Raw genomic sequence first — 18458 nt, forward strand, 5'->3', positions numbered from 1 at the left:
CGAGCAATAACAGTAAAAAATGAACCTGCATCAAAAGATTTTGAGTTTTCTCAGTGGTAGAAATATGAGTAGTGACGATAAATTAGCACAAGTTAAACGCAAAGAGGGGGGTTCACTCCTGGGGCAAGAAGGTGGCGGAGAGAAACACTGATGGAGCTGACACAGAATACTTCTTGCACTTGTGAGTTGCGACAGCTGCCGTACAGTCAGCCTGCTCCTCCTTATTCAGGTCAGATCATCCCTGCACCATACACTCAACACACAGACATCTAACAGTGTGTGTGTGTGTGTGTGTGTGTGTGTGTGTGTGTGTGTGAGAGTCTAAAACACACAAACACAGTAGGCATGCACCAGTGTCGTGCCTGTTGAACCAAAAAAAAAAAAACCTTAGGAGAGAGAGAGAGAAGCTGAAACAGTTCTACGCGGTTGCCATAGCAACGTCTATTAATTGACTGCTCCGATGTTCTGTTTATCCAATGCGAAACGGAGAGAAACGAGGGACGGGAGGAAGGAGCGACAGGGAGAGGTAGAGAGAACAGAACAGAGAGATGGTGATGGAGATAGAGTGGGTGGGTGGGGGGGTGATGCAGTGACAGGATGATAAAGGAGAAGGGGAGAACAAGACAAATGATAAGCTGCGGTTTAGCAACACACGTACCTCCGAGGTTATAATGTTAAACACAGTGGGTGTGGGAGATCCACTTGGCTGTGAAGTGTGTGTGTGTGTGTGTGTGTGTGTGTGTGTGTGTGTGTGTGTCCCCCCATGTCTCTCGCAGCGCTCAGATATCAGAAGGCGCCAGTCACATCACTCGGAGCAAAAAGTGTTTGAATAATAAAGAAGATACAAGAATTTCATGATATTTTACTGAAGTTTTGCGAAAGTTTTCGCAGCCGTTGATGGTGTTTGATCGTCTTCGGTGAAATCACACTTTGAACCACGAATCGCCTCCGTTTGTTCGTCGGGGTGTTCTGCTTGTTTTATTCTTACACAGTGTGCTGGATACTGTTGATTGGCCTCAGATGAAAGTTAGGGGAATGATGCATCAGCCTATTGTGTTGCAGCACAATCACGCTTTAATTCATCAGTGTAAAGAGCGTGCTGCTTTGTCCATGTGTCTCGCACAATAGGTCGGACAGCGGCTGGATCATGATGCAGTGATTGTGATGCATAAAAAAAAAAGAAGTGCACAATGGGTTTAAAGATATATTATTTCAGCATGATAAAATTGAATAAATTATATATAAAAAAGTAATCCAGAGTAACAATTTTGTCATTTTTTAAGGTTATATATTAACAGAAGTAAAAGCAAAATAGTTGTTTGTCCAGAGGAATAATATTTAAAAATGGAGGAAAAGATTCAGGATGGCAACATGTTCCCTTTAATCAATCAGTTCCCTTATCTTTAATGACCACACGATCTGGATCTGGGTGGAATTTGTTTTCAGTTTGGTGCCAGCAAAACTCTTCCTAGAAATCAATATAACACGTAACACAATGAGCGGTATTCACAGACTGCGAAAAGGCTGCACATTCAGTAACACTTTTATCCCTTGTTTGCATGATGCAGTTGTCATTTGATTTGATGCAGGCGCAGTTACATTCTGTAGAAGGGAAAGTTGCAGTACATGCTGTATGGTTGGCAGCGCGTGTCAGTACAGAATATACAGTATATTAGTACCAGCTGTTGTCTGTGGATTATGCCATATAGCGAGGAACAAATTGGCTTGACAGTAATACTTACACACACACACACACACTCAGTGTCCTCTTAAATGATCTGCAGTGCGGTCCTGCGTGGACTGAGGTGTTATTTAACATCTAGCGTGCACGCTTCACTACAGTTTCTATAGAGACGGATGCATAGATTGTCTGGTATATGGCACCGGCTCAGGCTCCGACTGGCGACGTGGGTTTTCAAGGGTAAAACATATAATTAGGTCTATCACGTTGAAAGGATTAGACATGCGGAAACAAACACAACTGGTTATGTTCCTTTAAGTGGAACTGGCACTCGGGGGTTTGCATGTTAAACCTGATGACAGCCTGCTGAGCGCACTGCAAAGCCCAGTTTATATTTCATTTGTTCAGCCAGCTTCCTAGCTGCTTTCTTTTATTTATGGGTGATTGACCTATAGTAACCTCCTCTTTTTCCACCGATGTCCAGCCTCACATTCATACAGCACATCATATATATACTTAGTGGTCTTACAGAGTCGCTCCGCTGTGGCAGACCGGGCTGTGTTTCACTTTTGCTCTAATAGGTCCCGTTGTTAGCTGTTTGAAGACAGACTGTAAAGACTGAGATACATTTAAGTCATGGTTGTACAACTGCAAGTATCATTTGACTTTATTTTATTTATTTATTGGAGACAATATCCATTGATTTACATCATCATGATATCAAACTGCCAGAGTTTTCATCTACAGTCTTGTAAAAGAAAAAAACAAAAATATTTATTTATTGTATGTGTTTTTTTTTTGTACAAAAAAAGATACAACTACTATAAAATAAAATATAAAGACATTCATATATATATACATTTACAGAGACACACTTACACCTACATATACACTCACATACACAAGAATTAAAAGCCTGTGCTGGGCAGGGAAGAGGCTAAATATACTTTTAATGCCTTTTATATTCTATTTTTTAGATTCAAATTTTGTGTGTGCATTCATTCAAAGTATTACAGGATTACATTAAAAGTAATCAAGACAAGGAAGAAGACGTAGCACCTATAGCAACATAAAGCTAAACAATCTCATCTATACTGCACTGAACTGTCATGGCGCCTGCGATCGCATTGTCGTCCGCAGAGATGACATGATGACGTGTCTTATGCTCTCTGTTTTTTCATGTTTAAATGTCTGATGTCCTGTGCACACAGCAGTGTTTTTGAACTGATGGGTAATCATAACTGATAACTGACCGCGTCGACCTCTCGTTCAACAGAGAAGCACATATCATAAATCGACTTTCTCCAGCTGTGACGTGTTCATCCGGTCGCTGTCGGCTTGCTGCGTCTGTGTTCGTGTACTGCGCTGCGCTGCGCTGCGCGGCGCGGCCTGGAGATACGCAGCGCCTCAGTAATCACTGTGAACCGCTCTGTGTCTCTTGCAGCGCCACAGCCGCAGTTCCAACTACCACAACTGGGGACGGCCTTTCCATCCACACTCTGCGTGGAGCCGCAGGTAGACAATTAGATTTACTTTCAGCCATTGATTTCAGCTACTGCCTTAATGAATTCTTAATACCTTCATTAAGTCTTAATTACCTACATGGAAACATCAAACTCTTGCTGTTGTTTTATGCTCTTATAAGCTTCATGACTAAATGCTTAATATACAGAAGTGTTGATCATCTCTTTATTGATACTTTATTAATTGTGCATTAACATTGAACGCCTCATAATTATAGTTCTGCTCTGCAGGTCTAGCTCAAACAGCCTGGGCCGGAGGAGCTACGGGTTTGGGGGGGCGCCTCTGGTAGGAGGCAGCCTCCGCGTGCACAGCACCCGCTCCCCCCACTCCTACGCCTACGCCGCTGAGCAGGAGTCCCTTCTGTCCCACTCGCCCCACTCCCATCATCCCCTGCTGCCTCATCATCCACCACCACCGCCGCTGTTCCTCTCCAGACACTTTGCGGCGAGGAGGGATCGGCGGGCTCTCTCCCTGGAGCTCCCAGAGCTGCTTCGGGCAGGCGGACAGCCCCTGGGCCTGCCCCCCGTCCACCCGGACCCCGGGAGGAGGAGTGGGTCCGGGGCGGGGGGGTCCATCACCGCAGGGTCCGGGGCTGGGAGTGGTTTTGGAGTGGACCACCGGGACTGTAACGGCAAGGCCCACACCCATCTGATGGCCGAGGTTTTCCCTCAGGTCAATGCGCGCAAGGACAGAGCGGACCTCGATGAAGAGACGGACTATGTGAGTGGCACAGATCGATATTAGTTATCAGCGTTTCCTCCTGTATCCACTGGGGTTCAGTAAAGAAGAAACGCCATAAAAGCAACATATAAACGAATGATTATCACCTCTTCAGATGATGACTGTTCTGTTAATGCTGCAGGAACGAGGTGCTAAACCAGACACTTGAGCTTTAGGAGAGATGTTAAAAGAGCAGTTGTCTATCTTTTTATTGCAGCGTGTCAAAATGAGAGGCTGCAAGTGGTAGATGTACTTTATTGACTTTCCAAAAATTCTTAGATAATAGTGAAAACCAAGTCATTATGGCAGTTAGTGCAGAAATTTAATTAAATTTAATTTCAGAAATCTCCTAAAGCCAGTGATCATATTCAGTTATCTTATGGATAGAACACGCGGCCATCTACCGTTCCTCTCATCTCTTTTCCCTCCCGTCTCCTCCAGAGTCTGTGCTTCCGTATCCAGAAGATGATGGAGGTGTACAAGCCGGACTGGTGTGAAACCAGAGAGGAGTGGTCCGTCTACATGTTCTCCCCTCAGAACAAGTGAGTGGACGACTTAGATCTTTAGATGAACGTGATGTTGCCTCGTGGCTCCGTGGCCTGGGGGCATCTAGTGGACAGAATTTCTGTATTATTTTTCTGTAAATCTGGAAAGAACCTTTGTTGTAATGAACCTTACGGAGGTGGTGATGTCTGCAGCTGGCCTGGTCTATTTGACAAATTTGAATTTGACCTGAACCCAAAATGTGCAGCAAAGGTTCTCAGCGGCTGGATGCGTCAGTACTTACAGTCAGCCGCTCTGTCCTGATAATGTTGGGGAACGTGGAGCTGCATAGTCAAACCATTTGTCTCTTCACACACAGAAAACTGCCGTCTTCTACTTTCACAAATGGCTCTTTAAAGTGATGTCACTGTGCGTTTTGTTTCCTCCAAAGCATTTCTTTTGACTCTAGACAGTGTTTTTGACTCTTGGCTCCAATGTGTGTGTCTGTGTGTGATTGTGTGTGTGTTCAACTATGTTTGCCTTCAGTCCATCGCTGGTAGAAAGCAACATGAAAGAAAAATCACTCAGTCATCCACTCGCTCACTCACCCGATTCCCTGCGTGCTGATAGCCACTTAAGGGAAGCCAGGCCCCAGGGCTGTGTTTTGGCATCCTGGCAGGTGCCATCTGTCAAGCGAGGGCTGTGTGTGTGTGTGTGTGTGTGTGTGTGTGTGTGTGTTGGCGGTGTATGCACCAGCGTCAGGCCGTATCTGCGGTGGCGTCGTGTTTGTGCATTTCTTGGTGGTTGACTTTGCATGTGTGCTTGCGGGAGCGAGTGAGCATATGTGCGTCTTTGTCTTGTTTATGCCTCGGCGTGCTGTACATGCCTGAGCATGCACGGAAGCATATGTGTGTGTGTGTGTGTGTGTGTGTGTGTGTGTGTGTGTGTGTGTGTGTGTGTGTGTGTGTGTGTGTGTGTGTGTGTGTGTGTGTGTGTGTGTGTGTGCGCGCGCACGCGTTGTACCTAAGCAGAATTAAAAGCGAGCGAAGCAGACAAACAAACCAAGGGAGGAACGAGCCAACATCACAAGTTGTGTCTCAGGCGGCGTAAGTGCCGACGCCAGCACCGCCGTCGGTCACGATCGATATCCAGGGGACAGGGTTGCCAGATTTGAATCGATAGATAAAAGGGACAGAGTTGCCAGGTCTGCAGGAAAAGCAGTCAGATTAGCACATTGATTTCCTCACCCAGAGAGCAGGTGCAGCAGTTATAGGTATATTTTGCTCCCTTTCATAGCTGGCAGATGAGAGGAGATGTGTGAGGGCTTCGCTCCGGAGCTGCTTACACCGTCTGTCCCGGCTCCGGAGCCGACGGCTTGACAACAACGCTGCAGGTGTTTGAAGATGTTAAAGTCTTTTCAGAGTGCGCCAGTGATTCCCAGCCTTCTGCGGCTCGCAACCGTTTACACTGAACAAGTGTCTGTTTGCTGTATAGACAGTACAGGTGAGAGCAGTTCCACCTTGGAGGAATTTTCTGCTCAAAACTTTTCAGACTTTTTCTCTTTGTTAGAGGCCAAAAGTCCAAAAAAATACATTCCTCGTCTTGCACCCCCTCAGATTTATTTATTGGTGGCTGCAGAATACTTATACTGACTGCAGAACATCAGATGTTACAGTGGGGTATTTTAAAGAAGAAGTTTCCTTGTAGGAGGATTGAAAATCTTCAGCTCAGTTATAATATTAACAAATGAAGCAACAAACCTCAGACTCTCCTCTCCCACTGCTCTAACTCTGTCACGTCTTCTCTCCTCTGCCCTCCTCTGTTTCTTCTCTCGTCAGGTTCAGATTGCTCTGTCAGTCCATTATCGCCCATAAGCTCTTTGACTACGTGGTCCTGGTTTTCATCTTCCTCAACTGCATCACGGTGGCTCTGGAGAGGCCAAAGATTCTGCAGGGCAGCCTGGTAAGAACTATGTTTCCTGCATAGGACTTGTTGTTCCGTAGAAAGTGAGGACCTGGAAGATGAACTGAGAGTATCTAAGAGCGTTGGACACACGGGGCTGTTGGACTAAAATTTGAAACAGTTTCACAGTTCTGACTAAAGGGACTTTACTGATTTGTCCTTTAGATTTGTTGTTCTTGAGGTTTTTACCAGCAGCTGAATTATCCGCAGAGGTCTCCTCCTCTCCATAACAAACTGATTACAACTGGTAGAAACACAGAATTATAAATATATATACTGTATATATAAGGTTATAAAAAATGTGGCTTAAAACTGGATAAAAGCTCATTGTGAGCCTCTGATAGGCAACCACAGCAACGACACATGCACATAGGGGATATGATCAAATGAAACGGACAGTTAAACCATAATTAAAATCACAGATTTCTCAAAATTTGAAAATTGGCGAAAGTAATTGAGATAATGTGAGAACTCAACTCAAAAAAGATATAACATACTGTAGGTCTAGTCATTTTTAGACATTTTAATATGAAAAACTTACATATTATAACTATAACTATATAACTATAAGGTAATAGCACAGACTTCAGTTTCAATTCCAATCAAAACTGAAATAGCACGTTGAAAATAGTCAGATCCAGGATTTTAAAGATTCAGAGTTGTAGAGTTTCACAGTTTTAAAAAACTGCATTTCCACTGCTCCATTTCTGTGTCAAACTCCCTCTTTCAAGTACAAATGTGAAATGAGAACAGGCTCAGTAGACGTTTTTCTGGTTGTGATAACGACCAGTTATTTAATGAGTTTTATTTCTTAACGATTCTTTGCTCGTTAAGAAAAAAAATGATTTGAAATAAAAACAACAGATATTTAAAACGAATAAGAATCAACTCCCCCGGCTCCGAGTCCTCTCTGAGTTTTGGCGTCAGGCCAGTTTTCCTGTAATCAATCAGCTCCCGAATACTGAATGGTGAGCACTTTTTCGAGGAAGTGATCTGACGCCTCCAAATTAAAGCGCAGCAACTTTTTCAAATTTGGCATTTAATTTGGTAACTAAGTCTGATTCTAATTTAATTACAAAAAAAAAAAAACATTCAGTGAATTCGCAGAGGAGCAGAACTGATTGATGTGCTTTTTTTTCAAATTGTAGTTTGAAGCTTGTGAGTGAAGCCGGGTGAGTCCTCTCCGCTCAGGCCGGGTTTATACCACTTCTGTTTGTCTCTTCCCTTCCCTCCCTACAGCTTTTTTTCCTTCCCTTCTTCTTCTCTCAGCCTTTGTCCTCTCTCTCTCTCTCTCTTTGTTACAGGAAAGAGTGTTTCTCACCATTTCCAACTACATCTTTACTGCCATTTTTGTTGCCGAGATGACGGTCAAGGTAAAATGCTCTTCCCTCTCCTCTCCTTTCTTTCTCCTGTTGCTCTCCTCCACTTTCGTTTCTTGACCTCACCTCTCTCCTCTCATGCAATTCCTCCCCATTGCTCTTTTCTGACCTTGTATCTCATCTCCTCTCTCTCCTCCGGGTTTCTGCTCTCTGCCTCTCATCTACTGGAATTGTAATTCCTATCTTTTTCTTACATCCTCTTATCTCCTGCTCCTGTCCACTTCTTTCCCCTCTTCGTTTCCCATCCGGTTTCCTTCTTCTCTCTCCATCCCTTCTTCCCTTCTTTCTTCTCATCTTTCCCTTTCATCTCCAGCTGTTATGGACCCCCAACCTCCTCTTTTTTTTTCTCTCTCTCTCTCCTCTTCTTTTTCTTAACAACTCTGCAACTCGCGGTTTAATCAGTTGCACATGTCCCATTAGCGATGGGCAGATAGATAATGAAGTTAATTAGAAGGCTATCGCTCTTCAGCTGCCCTTTAGCTACTCCTGGACTTCCCATCGATAAACACACACACACACACACACACACACACACACACACACACACACACACATTCTCTTTTTTATCCACTAATCTGCTGTCCAGAAGACAGGGCATCATCCATTATTATTAAGGGCTGTGTGTCTCCAGGCGTTTTCCGCATTGGTAGAAAGCCTATAGTGATTTATTTATGAGCAGGGATAATGAAGACATGTGTAACACGGTGATATGTAGATCTCAGCACTGTGGTGGTGTAGAGTCACATGTGCATGTACAGTATATGCAGTTTGGCCCCAGGTTGAACTTAGCTTTGCTTTGTTATTCATCCTCTTCTCTATCTCCACCCCCCCCACCCCCTTTCTGTCTCCTTCTGTATTTACCTCCATTCCTTCAATCGGTCTTTCAATCGCTCACATTTTTGTTCACTTCATCTTCTCTCTGCTCCTGGTTTAATTAATTTCATACGGAGCCCTGTATCAGTCTCTTATCGTCCTCTGAGCTCTTTTGTCCCCTTGTTTGTAATTTAATCATTGGAGCTCTGTTGTTACCCGTCCATGCGCTGCTTCATTTGGACGCTCAGAGGCGGTCCCAGCCTTATCATGCCGCTCACGATCTTATCTGGAATACTGTCTGTTAGTCGCTCCACCGTAGCCACCGACTTCCATCCACTGTCGAGCCAAAGGTCCGACTCTTACAGTTAAAGTAATTATCATCCTGCCAGCTTCACGTTCCCATCCTCTTTGTGTTTGCACGGAACACGAGCTTCATCTCAGCTGCAGCGTTACGTGTTTCCAAACAATTACACAATCATTTGTCTTAATATACTTGTGACAGCATTTATCCTGCAACCCATAACACAGATATTAACACCACCACCTCCACTGAAAGGACCTCATTTAGCGATGAAATCCTCAGGGGAACGGTCTCCAACTGATGAGGTTCTCATATCAAGTCATGTTAATGTCGGCCTGATATCACACACAGGGCCAGATGTGCGCCGGATTTTCAGGTGCAGATGTGACACACTCTGCCCCGAACACTCGTGCTGCATGTATCAGAAAGCTGCAGCAGGCTGGAATCACAGGTTTGCGTATCGTTTGTATCTAGAACAGGAGACGTGCTAACAGAGGGGGAGGATGTATGTGGGATTCACTGAGGTCACGTTATTTGCGTCTGTAGATTTTGCAGCAACGTTTCTCTGCCTCTCGAGAGGAGGCGTAAAGTAAGGTTGCAGTGGTGGAAATAAATACGCATTAAGCCTTATTTAGAACTAAAACCTGACTGTTAGAAACGAAATTGAAGCCATTAGGCAATTATTGTTGAACACACAGTATGTGATTACTGTAACACAAAAGAGTAATGGACGGGGGAATTGGGGTTTGTGTTAATCAAACTTTACCATCAATGATGTAAAATCACTCCAGACTGCAACTAAACTTTTCTTTGTTTAGTTTAAAACATTGCTCCACTCTGCTGGACCTGTCTATCTCTCTCTCTCTCTTACCTTTTCTTATACTCCATCTCCTTTGTGTTTACCATGTTTATTGCCTTTTCTGAGCTGACCTGCGCCCCGTGAGCTCAGCTTCACTGGCAGAGTGCGCCCTGGAGGTTCAGCAGAAAAGCACAGCAGTACAGGAGCTGACTGCGTAATGACTGTGGTCACAAACTCGATGAAAACCGCAGGAACGAAGTTGCGCGACAGTGATTTCTCAGTACATCTGGCCCATAACAAGTTTCAATGAGCTTACAGGCCGGCAAACGAGTCCAAACTGTCTCAGGCAACTGGGAAAACTGCTTGTTCAAAAGAGGGTGACCCTGTGTAGTCCAGGCAATAACAGTGAGTGGTAGCTTCCATCAAGAGAAAGCGTACAGCATTTACTTTTCCTGTGCAGATTTTTCAATGTTTGAACCGGAGACCTCGTATCATAAGCACATGATCTCAAGTGCTTCATATATTCCACATCGACAGTGACAACATTATGTTTAGCAAGTTACACCTCTGACTTTAAACTCCTCCGTATCTTCGGCCGGTGTTTGCAGACGTCTCCCGGTTCATAATGAGGCAATCACTTTTAGCGCGGTGCATGGCCGGGAAGCTGCTCGCGTTAACGACGGCATTAAACCACCAGCGGGTCTCTGAGGATTTCTGATGGATGCTATCAAAGTAAACTTTAGATGTTTAATTACTTACTTACTTAAATACCTACTTACCAACTTACTTACTGAGTTATTAAAGCTGCCAATGTGTTTCATCAGAAGTAACCATATGGCATCTTCCCACCTTCCACCAACCTTTTCATACACCCTTACCTACTTGCTCACTTGCTTATGTGCTTACTTAAATACTTACTGACTTTCTTCTGCACTGACTTTTTTCTAATGATTACACTCAAGAGAAACCTCATAATAATCTCTCTGCCTGTGTTGCATCCGTGGAGTCGGGCTTTTATAGAGATACGCAGGAATGCTTTTCCTCTCCGTGCTGCTCGGTCCTTTGACGCCGGACAAATCAGAGAGAAAGACCCTCTAATTGATTCAGTCGGTCGCTGCAGGAATAGCAGATTTTTTCTTTATGAAATCCTTTGTTGCCTCGGAGCTTCACAAACTCACATTGTAATTGCGCTCCGTGTAAATGCATGTTTATTAATTGGCATCAATAAATAATTTATTTAGCTAATTATAATTTCTCTAAATGTTAAAACAGTTTTAAACAGTAATTAATGAATTCATGGACAGTTAAGATAATGATCTGCCATGCTGTTAGTTTTCTCAATACAACACAGATACAACATTATTTTCTTCGCACTGTATTTTAGCCTCTTTCCATCATCCATCCCATCATCCCTCTCTCTCTCTCTCTCTCTCTCTCTCTTCCTCCCTCCCCTCTTGTTGCTCTTAATCTGTTGTTCCAGGCTGGTCAGTCAGATCTCTCTCCATGGAGCTCTAATTAAGAAACCACACTAATTAAACAGAGTTTCCTCTCCGAGACACACTCCATCACGAGGACGGCCTGTTCTCATCTCCTGTCCACACACACACGCACGCACACACAAACACACACACACACACACACACATGCACACCCCCGTAGTGATCAGTGTAAACAGTCCTGCCTGCACACAGTGAGTCTGACCTTGAACATCAGACTCTAATTAGAAACAGGGAGAGGAGTGTGGAGCTGGCTATCTTTCCACCTCCACCCCCGTCTCTCTCTCTCTCTCTCTCTCTCTCTCTCTCTCTCTCTCTCACACACACACATACATGTCCAAACAGACACACACCCGTACACGCTTTGTCCACAGTTGACACGGTCTCGTCACACCGTGTCTTTTGCCTGCTAAAACTGATCAGACCGTTATAAGGTCTAAGCGGGACTGACGGACAGACCGAGTGTCAGACAAGCATTTTAGCCGCCAGTGTGTTGCACCGCTTTCTGCGCTCACACTGTTCAATTTAAAGACTCTGTCAACGCTTTGTTTATCTCGTCACTGGGTCCATTTCTTCCCACAGCACCAGTGATTTAGCACTTCCTGAAACTATGGAGCACTGAAACAAAAATAATAATAAATAAATATATAAACGACTCAATAAATAAATGAATATGCCATTAAATGTACCAATAATAATATTAAAAATAAATACAGGCAACATTTAAGTCATAAAATTTCCGAAAATTCTGTTTCCATTAAAGCACTGTGCTTTATTTTATGGGCTTAGTAATAAAAGCTGAAAGAAATAGAACCTTAGATCTTGTTTTTGAGCTCTAAGTAGCAATGTCCTGCGTCTCAGTTCCAGGTCTGTGCACAACAAATGCCATTTACTAAAGAGCATTTCAAAGGCTTCACAGGAAGTGTTAGCCGGTCACAACTCTTCCATTAAAACTCTACAGTATTTTGGTCGCAGCAGCCTCGTGTTGGAACAAGACGTCTGCCACATGCTCAAAGGTTGGACCGAGAGAGTCTAACCTCGTAACATGAATGACTCATGTTCTTCACCTTTTTTCAACTTCGCTCCTTTGAGACACAAAATTTCCAAACTACTCCACTGAAGCTGCCAGCTGCTGTCAAGACTTGTGTAACTTTGTGATTTTTCTGAGTGTTTTACCTGATATTTTTTATTCGATCACTCAGAAAACAGTCCAGAGCCTCCTCTCTTCGGGCCTTTCTTCGTTCTGAAAACACTTTGCCATGGATCATTACTCAGTCAGCAGAGCACAGAGCGCATTTGGCAAAACAAGTTTGTACTATTTAAACATAATTTGAAAGAGATAGAGTCGACCACACGCAGTTGGTTCTCAGCCCAAATCAGCTTCCTCAAAACCTAATCCAATCTGGCAGTTGCTGCTAGAGCCAGCTCACATTCGCTTCTCCGCTGCCACAGTACACACAGTTTTGCAGAATCTCAGCCACTAGTGACCTCTGTTGGCTACCTTGGTCGCCTCCTCAAAAAATTGGCTGCAGTTTCAATATTTTTTCAAATTTATTTTATTTACTTTTCCTGCCCATATTTCCTGTAGTTGTTTTTGTAAATTTGACCACATGCGGAGACTTTCAGTGGCTAATGGTTGATGCACACAGATCAGATTTGTCTCTTCTCAAACAAATAATGAAGAGTTCAAGCTCAAACTCTGAACATTTGGGCTACAGAGTTATGTTGAAACATGGGTACAGTGTGAAGAGTACTGTGGGAACGATTTAGAGATTCATTTCAAACCTATGACAGCTCACAAAATCCCATCTTAAACATCACATTGCAAAAACAACTCTGAAGTGACATGTACAATCAATGCCATATTTTCTGCTAAATTATATTTCCAAATGGGGTTTGAATGTAATTTGAATTTGAATTTAATGTGACACGCTCGTCCTGTCAGCCAAAGGACAGCTGGTAGTGCGAGAGGAGCAGAGCTGGCTTTGATAATAGCGCTGGCATCGGCCTGCGATAGATTTCCCATGCATCATGTTTTATCATGGATGATATTTGATCTGCTTAATGGAGGTCCCACGGCACTCCAATAGTCCTGGAGGGGCTTTGGTATAGCCGGCTGCTATTAATAACAGAGCAGATGTATTATAACTGGCTATCGAGCCTGTCAAAACATGACGAAAGACCCATCGTGTGAAATATGACAGTGACTCGCCGCTGTACAGATCTCACCAGCGAGGACAGATGGGACATTTTCTTACAGTGAAAGTTTTGGTCTGTGTCAGCTGTCGAGGAGATGAGCAAAGATCATCTGTTCCTAAACTGAGCTGAATGAAACTCTGCAAACTGACTACTTCAGTTGTTTTTCTCTCTCTCTCTCTCTCTCTGAATTTCGTCATCCTTCTCTCCCTTCATCTGGCTGCCTTTCTTTCCCCTGCGTTGCCTTTCTTTCATACTTCTTCTTTATTTCTCTCTTTTTTTGTTTTTTTGTCCTTTTCACCCCCCGATGTTCAGGTTTGACCTTATTTCTTCAGCGTTACGATGCCCTGACAACTGTTGGCATGGCGCTGTCTGCTACCACGCTGCCACCGCTGCTGCTGCTGCCGTCACTCACTTTGAGTTACTGTGGTGACAGTTATGGTGTTTGTTCAGAGGTGGAACATGTTGTCAAGGGTTTCCAGCACACTGAAATGCAGCAGAGTTTTTATCCAAGCATTTCTAAAGGAAGTAAAGAAGCCCAGTAAAACTGTATTATGAAATATGTTATCTAATACTGTCTATTATCTCAGTCTAATGACCAGAGAGGCTGTCACTGTGGGTTAGATTATCAGTAGGTATGAGCCACTGACACCAACTGTCAGTCCAGTAAAGGAGTAACCCACGGAAAATATAGTATCAGATAATCACTGCATGATTCCTTGAAATTACCTCTTTAAAGGAGCTATTTTCTATTGCTACATATCTAACGTTAGCAGTAACAGCTGTTTACCTACCAGTCTTAACAGCTTCAGCCATTGTTGCGTTTACATGGCAAGAGGTTAAAATACGTCCTCTGAGCAGCGCTACTTGTTCAGGGCAGACCGGACGCTACACTGACTCGGTATCGGAAACTGCTAAACAGCTGTTAATGCGAACATTAGCTATTGTCGCAATAGCAAAACTTACAAATAGCTCCTTTAACATTTGTTACCTGTTTGTTAAGGCAGGACAACAGCTGTAGTTTCAGTGGATTCCAGTGGAGACTATAAACTTGAATTATAACATAGAAATTTGAACAACTGCCTCCAGGTTGTTGCATTTTGTTGCGTCTTCAAAGGTTGAAATTGGAAGATCATCTGTGTCACTTATTTTCAGAAGGTTTTTCTTCTCCCTGCTCCTTTTTGATAATGGAATATAGATTACTGTTGAATTGTTTTTGTTATTAAGCTCTGCAGCCAGCTGTGTACTGAAGTTATAATGAATGAATAAATAAATAAACAAATGAATACATGAAAAAAATCTCCTCAAGCACTACCTGTGGTCGACATCCATTCCATAAACTGTGCTGAGATCAATATAGGTTATCTGTACATAGTTGGATGGAAGAGATTTGAAAAAAGAGGTAGCATTGTTGATGTTCGGGATAGATTTAGAAAAGATAGAATTTCAGTGGTATTTGCACGACTACCACCAGCCCCAGCTTTTTTTTTTTTTTTTTTCTGTGCACGTTCTCTTTGCGACATGACAGCCACACCAAGTCGTTATTGCCACGAAAATGCCTGGCAGGTGTCAAACGATGTCGCACACAAACATCTGCCATGTAACCTTTTTCCTCCAAGTTCACCGGCTCTTTTTTTCATCTCAAAACTTCCTATTTTTCTCTTTATTTTTCCCCCCCTTATTTCCACCTTTTCGTTCCTTTGCACCGATGACTGTCTCGTCGTTCCTTTCCTCCACCTCACCCTTACTCTCCTCTCCTCTCCTCTTGCCTTCCTGGTTCAGTTCCGGTGTGTGAGTCCAGAGAAGTGGAGAAGGGTCTGATTAAAGAGGATTTGGGGCAGACTGCTGCAGCGCCGTGTCAGCAGTCCAAACTACTGTATGACTTAACTAAAAATGAAATAGTAAAGCCTCTCTTCGAATTATTCTTCTCGAGTTTAAATCATAAACATTTTTCCTTCGTTACGCTGCAGTCAGCAAGATTCAGTGTCAACATAAAAGTAGTTTTCACTCCACAAACAAATCCACAGGACTTTGATATTGCTGATGAGGATTCATCATTACAAAAACCATGAATCATAATTTGAATGTGGAGACAGTGATGTTGGAGATTACCACTATTTTTGTTTGAACTGTAGTAGACTTTTAACCGTCTTTCTTTCCCCTTCCTCTCTTTGTTTCCTTGATCTTTCTCCTCGTCTCTTCCCTCCCTCTTCCTTTCAAACATTCACTTTCTCATATTGGGATTTAAGGGCTGTTGTTTGTCTTTCTTCTCCTTCTTCCCCTCCTTTCATCTCCTTGGAAACGTAACACATTTTTTGGTTGTAACACCTCTCTCCCTCAATCACAGTTCTCTCCGCCTCCCGTGTTTTTTGTCTTTAATCTTTGTTTCAAATGTCTCCTCTCCTCTCTTCTCCTCTCCTCTCCTCCGGAAAGCAGCTGACATGAAATGAAATACATGTTTGAGAAGCCAAATAAGAAATCTGAATATCAAAGTCTATGTGCATGTGTGTGTGTGGGTGTGGGTGTGGGTGTGTGAGTGTGTGAGTGTGTGTGTGTGTGTGTGTGTGTGGTGTGGGTGTGGGTGTGGGTGTGTGGCCACTGTTGCATTACCTGTGCAGGCTTCAGCTTCTCTCCCTTCATCTCTCCAGGTGGTGTCCATGGGTCTGTACCTGGGGGAGAGGGCCTATCTCAGGAGCAGCTGGAACATACTCGACGGTTTCCTGGTCTTCGTCTCTTTGATTGACATCGTGGTTTCCATGGCGGGCGGGGCTAAGATCCTGGGGGTGCTTCGTGTTCTCAGGTTGCTCCGGACGCTGCGTCCCCTCAGGTTAGCAAGGCAAACTGTTTTTGCGGCATGATTATTCTCTCTCTCTCTCTCTCTCTTGCTCTCTCTATTTTCTCTCCCTTCTTGAAGGATGTGAAATGAAGTTTTTATGGCCAGGCTGGAGATTCACACACACAGAGAAGAAATTATTGTGTTCTGTGAACAAATCCACAGATTTTCTACCATTTGAAATTTATTTATATTGTTCCTTACATATTTTAATATTTCTAAAAAACATGGTTTTACATGATTTTCCGCGTCTATTTTGGCTTGTGACCCCTCTAAACATGTGTCTTCTTGTCATACTTTATATGGAGAATATTTATCAGTTTCAACCAATCCAATATATTTTCCTTTTTCCAGCTGTTTTATGAAGCTAAGACTCAACATGAATCCACAAGAAAATAGGAAAGGTTTGAGAACTGTAATACATTTGGTACCACTTTCTAATGAGGCACCTTTTTTATAACAGTTTTATAGGTTGTAATTAAAGACCTTATTACAGCTTAATTAAACATTTACTGATCTTTATAGATCAGTCTTTCATCAGGTAGGTGTTTGACCAGCCGGATTATTTGCAGCCTTTTACTAAGGGCTTTTCCCTGATCTATAAAGCACCAGTGGATTATACATTAACTATTAATGAAGCTGAAACAGTTACAGTTTATAAGCCCTTTGTAAAGTCTGCTTTATTAGAAAGTGGTACCTATAATTTTGTAGCAGATATGCAATTTTTATATGCTCACCTGTCTCATTAATCATCCCCTGACATTTCAGATTTATCTTTATCTTACCCCCCCCCCCCCCCCCCCCCCCCCCGGTGTTTCCAAGCCCCTGGGTTTGGAACCACTAATTTATGATAAGCTTCGTTTAGAGGCGACTATCACCTGACAGAGCAGTTAAGGAAGTAGAGAGCAGAGATCTGAAACTAAATGAATTCAGTCTGTGCTTTATGTCATTATCTAAACTGCACCATGTGACCCTGCTCAGTCTTCTGTTAGATCCTTCTTCCACTAAGCTGCACAAAATGTGTGACAAATTGTTACTTGTACAGTTCTCACTCCAAGTTATTGGAGGGAAATACAGTATATGTTGCTAAATGTTGCCTCGTCTCCACTGCATCAAAATGAACTACACAGTCGCCCTTTTCATTGTTGCTTTTAAAGATGACATATACTGTATTTCTTTATATTATGTAAAGTAAGTTGTTTTTTTAAATTCTTTTCTTTGAATTCTGACGCTATCATGTCCTCGCCTCTCGTTCCTGTTCTCTTTGTCTTCCTCTATCTCTGTCTCCGTCTCCGCCTGTCCTCCAGGGTGATCAGCAGGGCTCCAGGTCTGAAGCTGGTGGTTGAGACCCTCATCACGTCCCTCAAGCCCATCGGCAACATTGTTCTCATCTGTTGCGCCTTCTTCATCATTTTTGGCATCCTTGGTGTTCAGGTAAACACCATCAAATATGGATTCAGATGTTCTCCACCTTACACTTAGTTTTCTTTTTTTCCGTCTTTCTTTTTTGTGTCTTTCTTTTTTTTTTTTATTAATCTCACAAGCCTTTAACAATTTAAGAGTACTGTCTTCAGAAACTTTAATTGGACCGACTGCAAATATAATATGACCTAACGCGCTGACCCCCATGCTCACTTAATTTTTATTCACATGAGAATCAAAATGGGTCAAAATATTCTTTCGAGGCCACAATTATTTTATCCTATTTACAGGCAAGTTCATGAGTCTTGTAAACTTACAGCTGAGTTGGTTTTCCCCTTTTCATTTAATTGGTGCAGCACCATATATTCTTTTGCATCTAGCTGTCAATCCCACGCTGTTCTCCCTCGCATCACTTCACGTTATTATTCTCTTTCTCTCTTTTCCGCCGTTGTGCATTGTTTTACTCACTTTGATGTGGTCAGTGTGATTGAGAATTAAAAAGCATCTCTTCTCAGGGAGGAAAAGCAAACTGTTGATATCAAGTGTTTACGGAGTCCTCACCCACACGCTAAGTTACAGACGCTAATTATGAAATCACTTCAAAAAAGCCGCAGGAAGTGGCTCCACACGAGCGCTGTTGTCACGTCCTTGTCAAAAACTCATCATTGTGCGCCTCTGCTTCTGGTTTTCCCTCCCCGTGTGTGTGTTTTCCCTTCCAAGCTCTTCAAAGGCAAGTTCTACTACTGTGTGGGCTTCGACGTGAAGAACATCACTAACAAATCCGACTGTCTGGCTGCCAACTATCGATGGATTCACCACAAATACAACTTTGACAACCTCGGACAGGTA

General features: G+C 43.1%; 1 protein-coding gene across 3 annotated transcripts in view; it reads left to right on the plus strand.

Annotated features, from left to right (window-relative positions):
- The window catches only part of LOC130166082 (voltage-dependent T-type calcium channel subunit alpha-1I-like), a 140064-nt gene that overhangs the window by 76278 nt on the left and 45328 nt on the right, over window positions 1-18458 (plus strand). For 2 of the 3 annotated variants that reach the window (XM_056371419.1, XM_056371421.1), the window contains 8 exons: window positions 3126-3196; window positions 3436-3925; window positions 4367-4467; window positions 6247-6370; window positions 7675-7743; window positions 16003-16181; window positions 17495-17621; window positions 18330-18455. In XM_056371419.1, the coding sequence (XP_056227394.1) occupies window positions 3126-3196; window positions 3436-3925; window positions 4367-4467; window positions 6247-6370; window positions 7675-7743; window positions 16003-16181; window positions 17495-17621; window positions 18330-18455 (1287 nt within the window). The remainder of the gene's footprint in view (window positions 1-3125; window positions 3197-3435; window positions 3926-4366; window positions 4468-6246; window positions 6371-7674; window positions 7744-16002; window positions 16182-17494; window positions 17622-18329; window positions 18456-18458) is intronic. The other variant, XM_056371420.1, reaches the window with a different exon arrangement.

This window comes from Seriola aureovittata, chromosome 3, assembly GCF_021018895.1.
Source record: "Seriola aureovittata isolate HTS-2021-v1 ecotype China chromosome 3, ASM2101889v1, whole genome shotgun sequence".
Lineage (NCBI taxonomy): Eukaryota > Metazoa > Chordata > Actinopteri > Carangiformes > Carangidae > Seriola > Seriola aureovittata.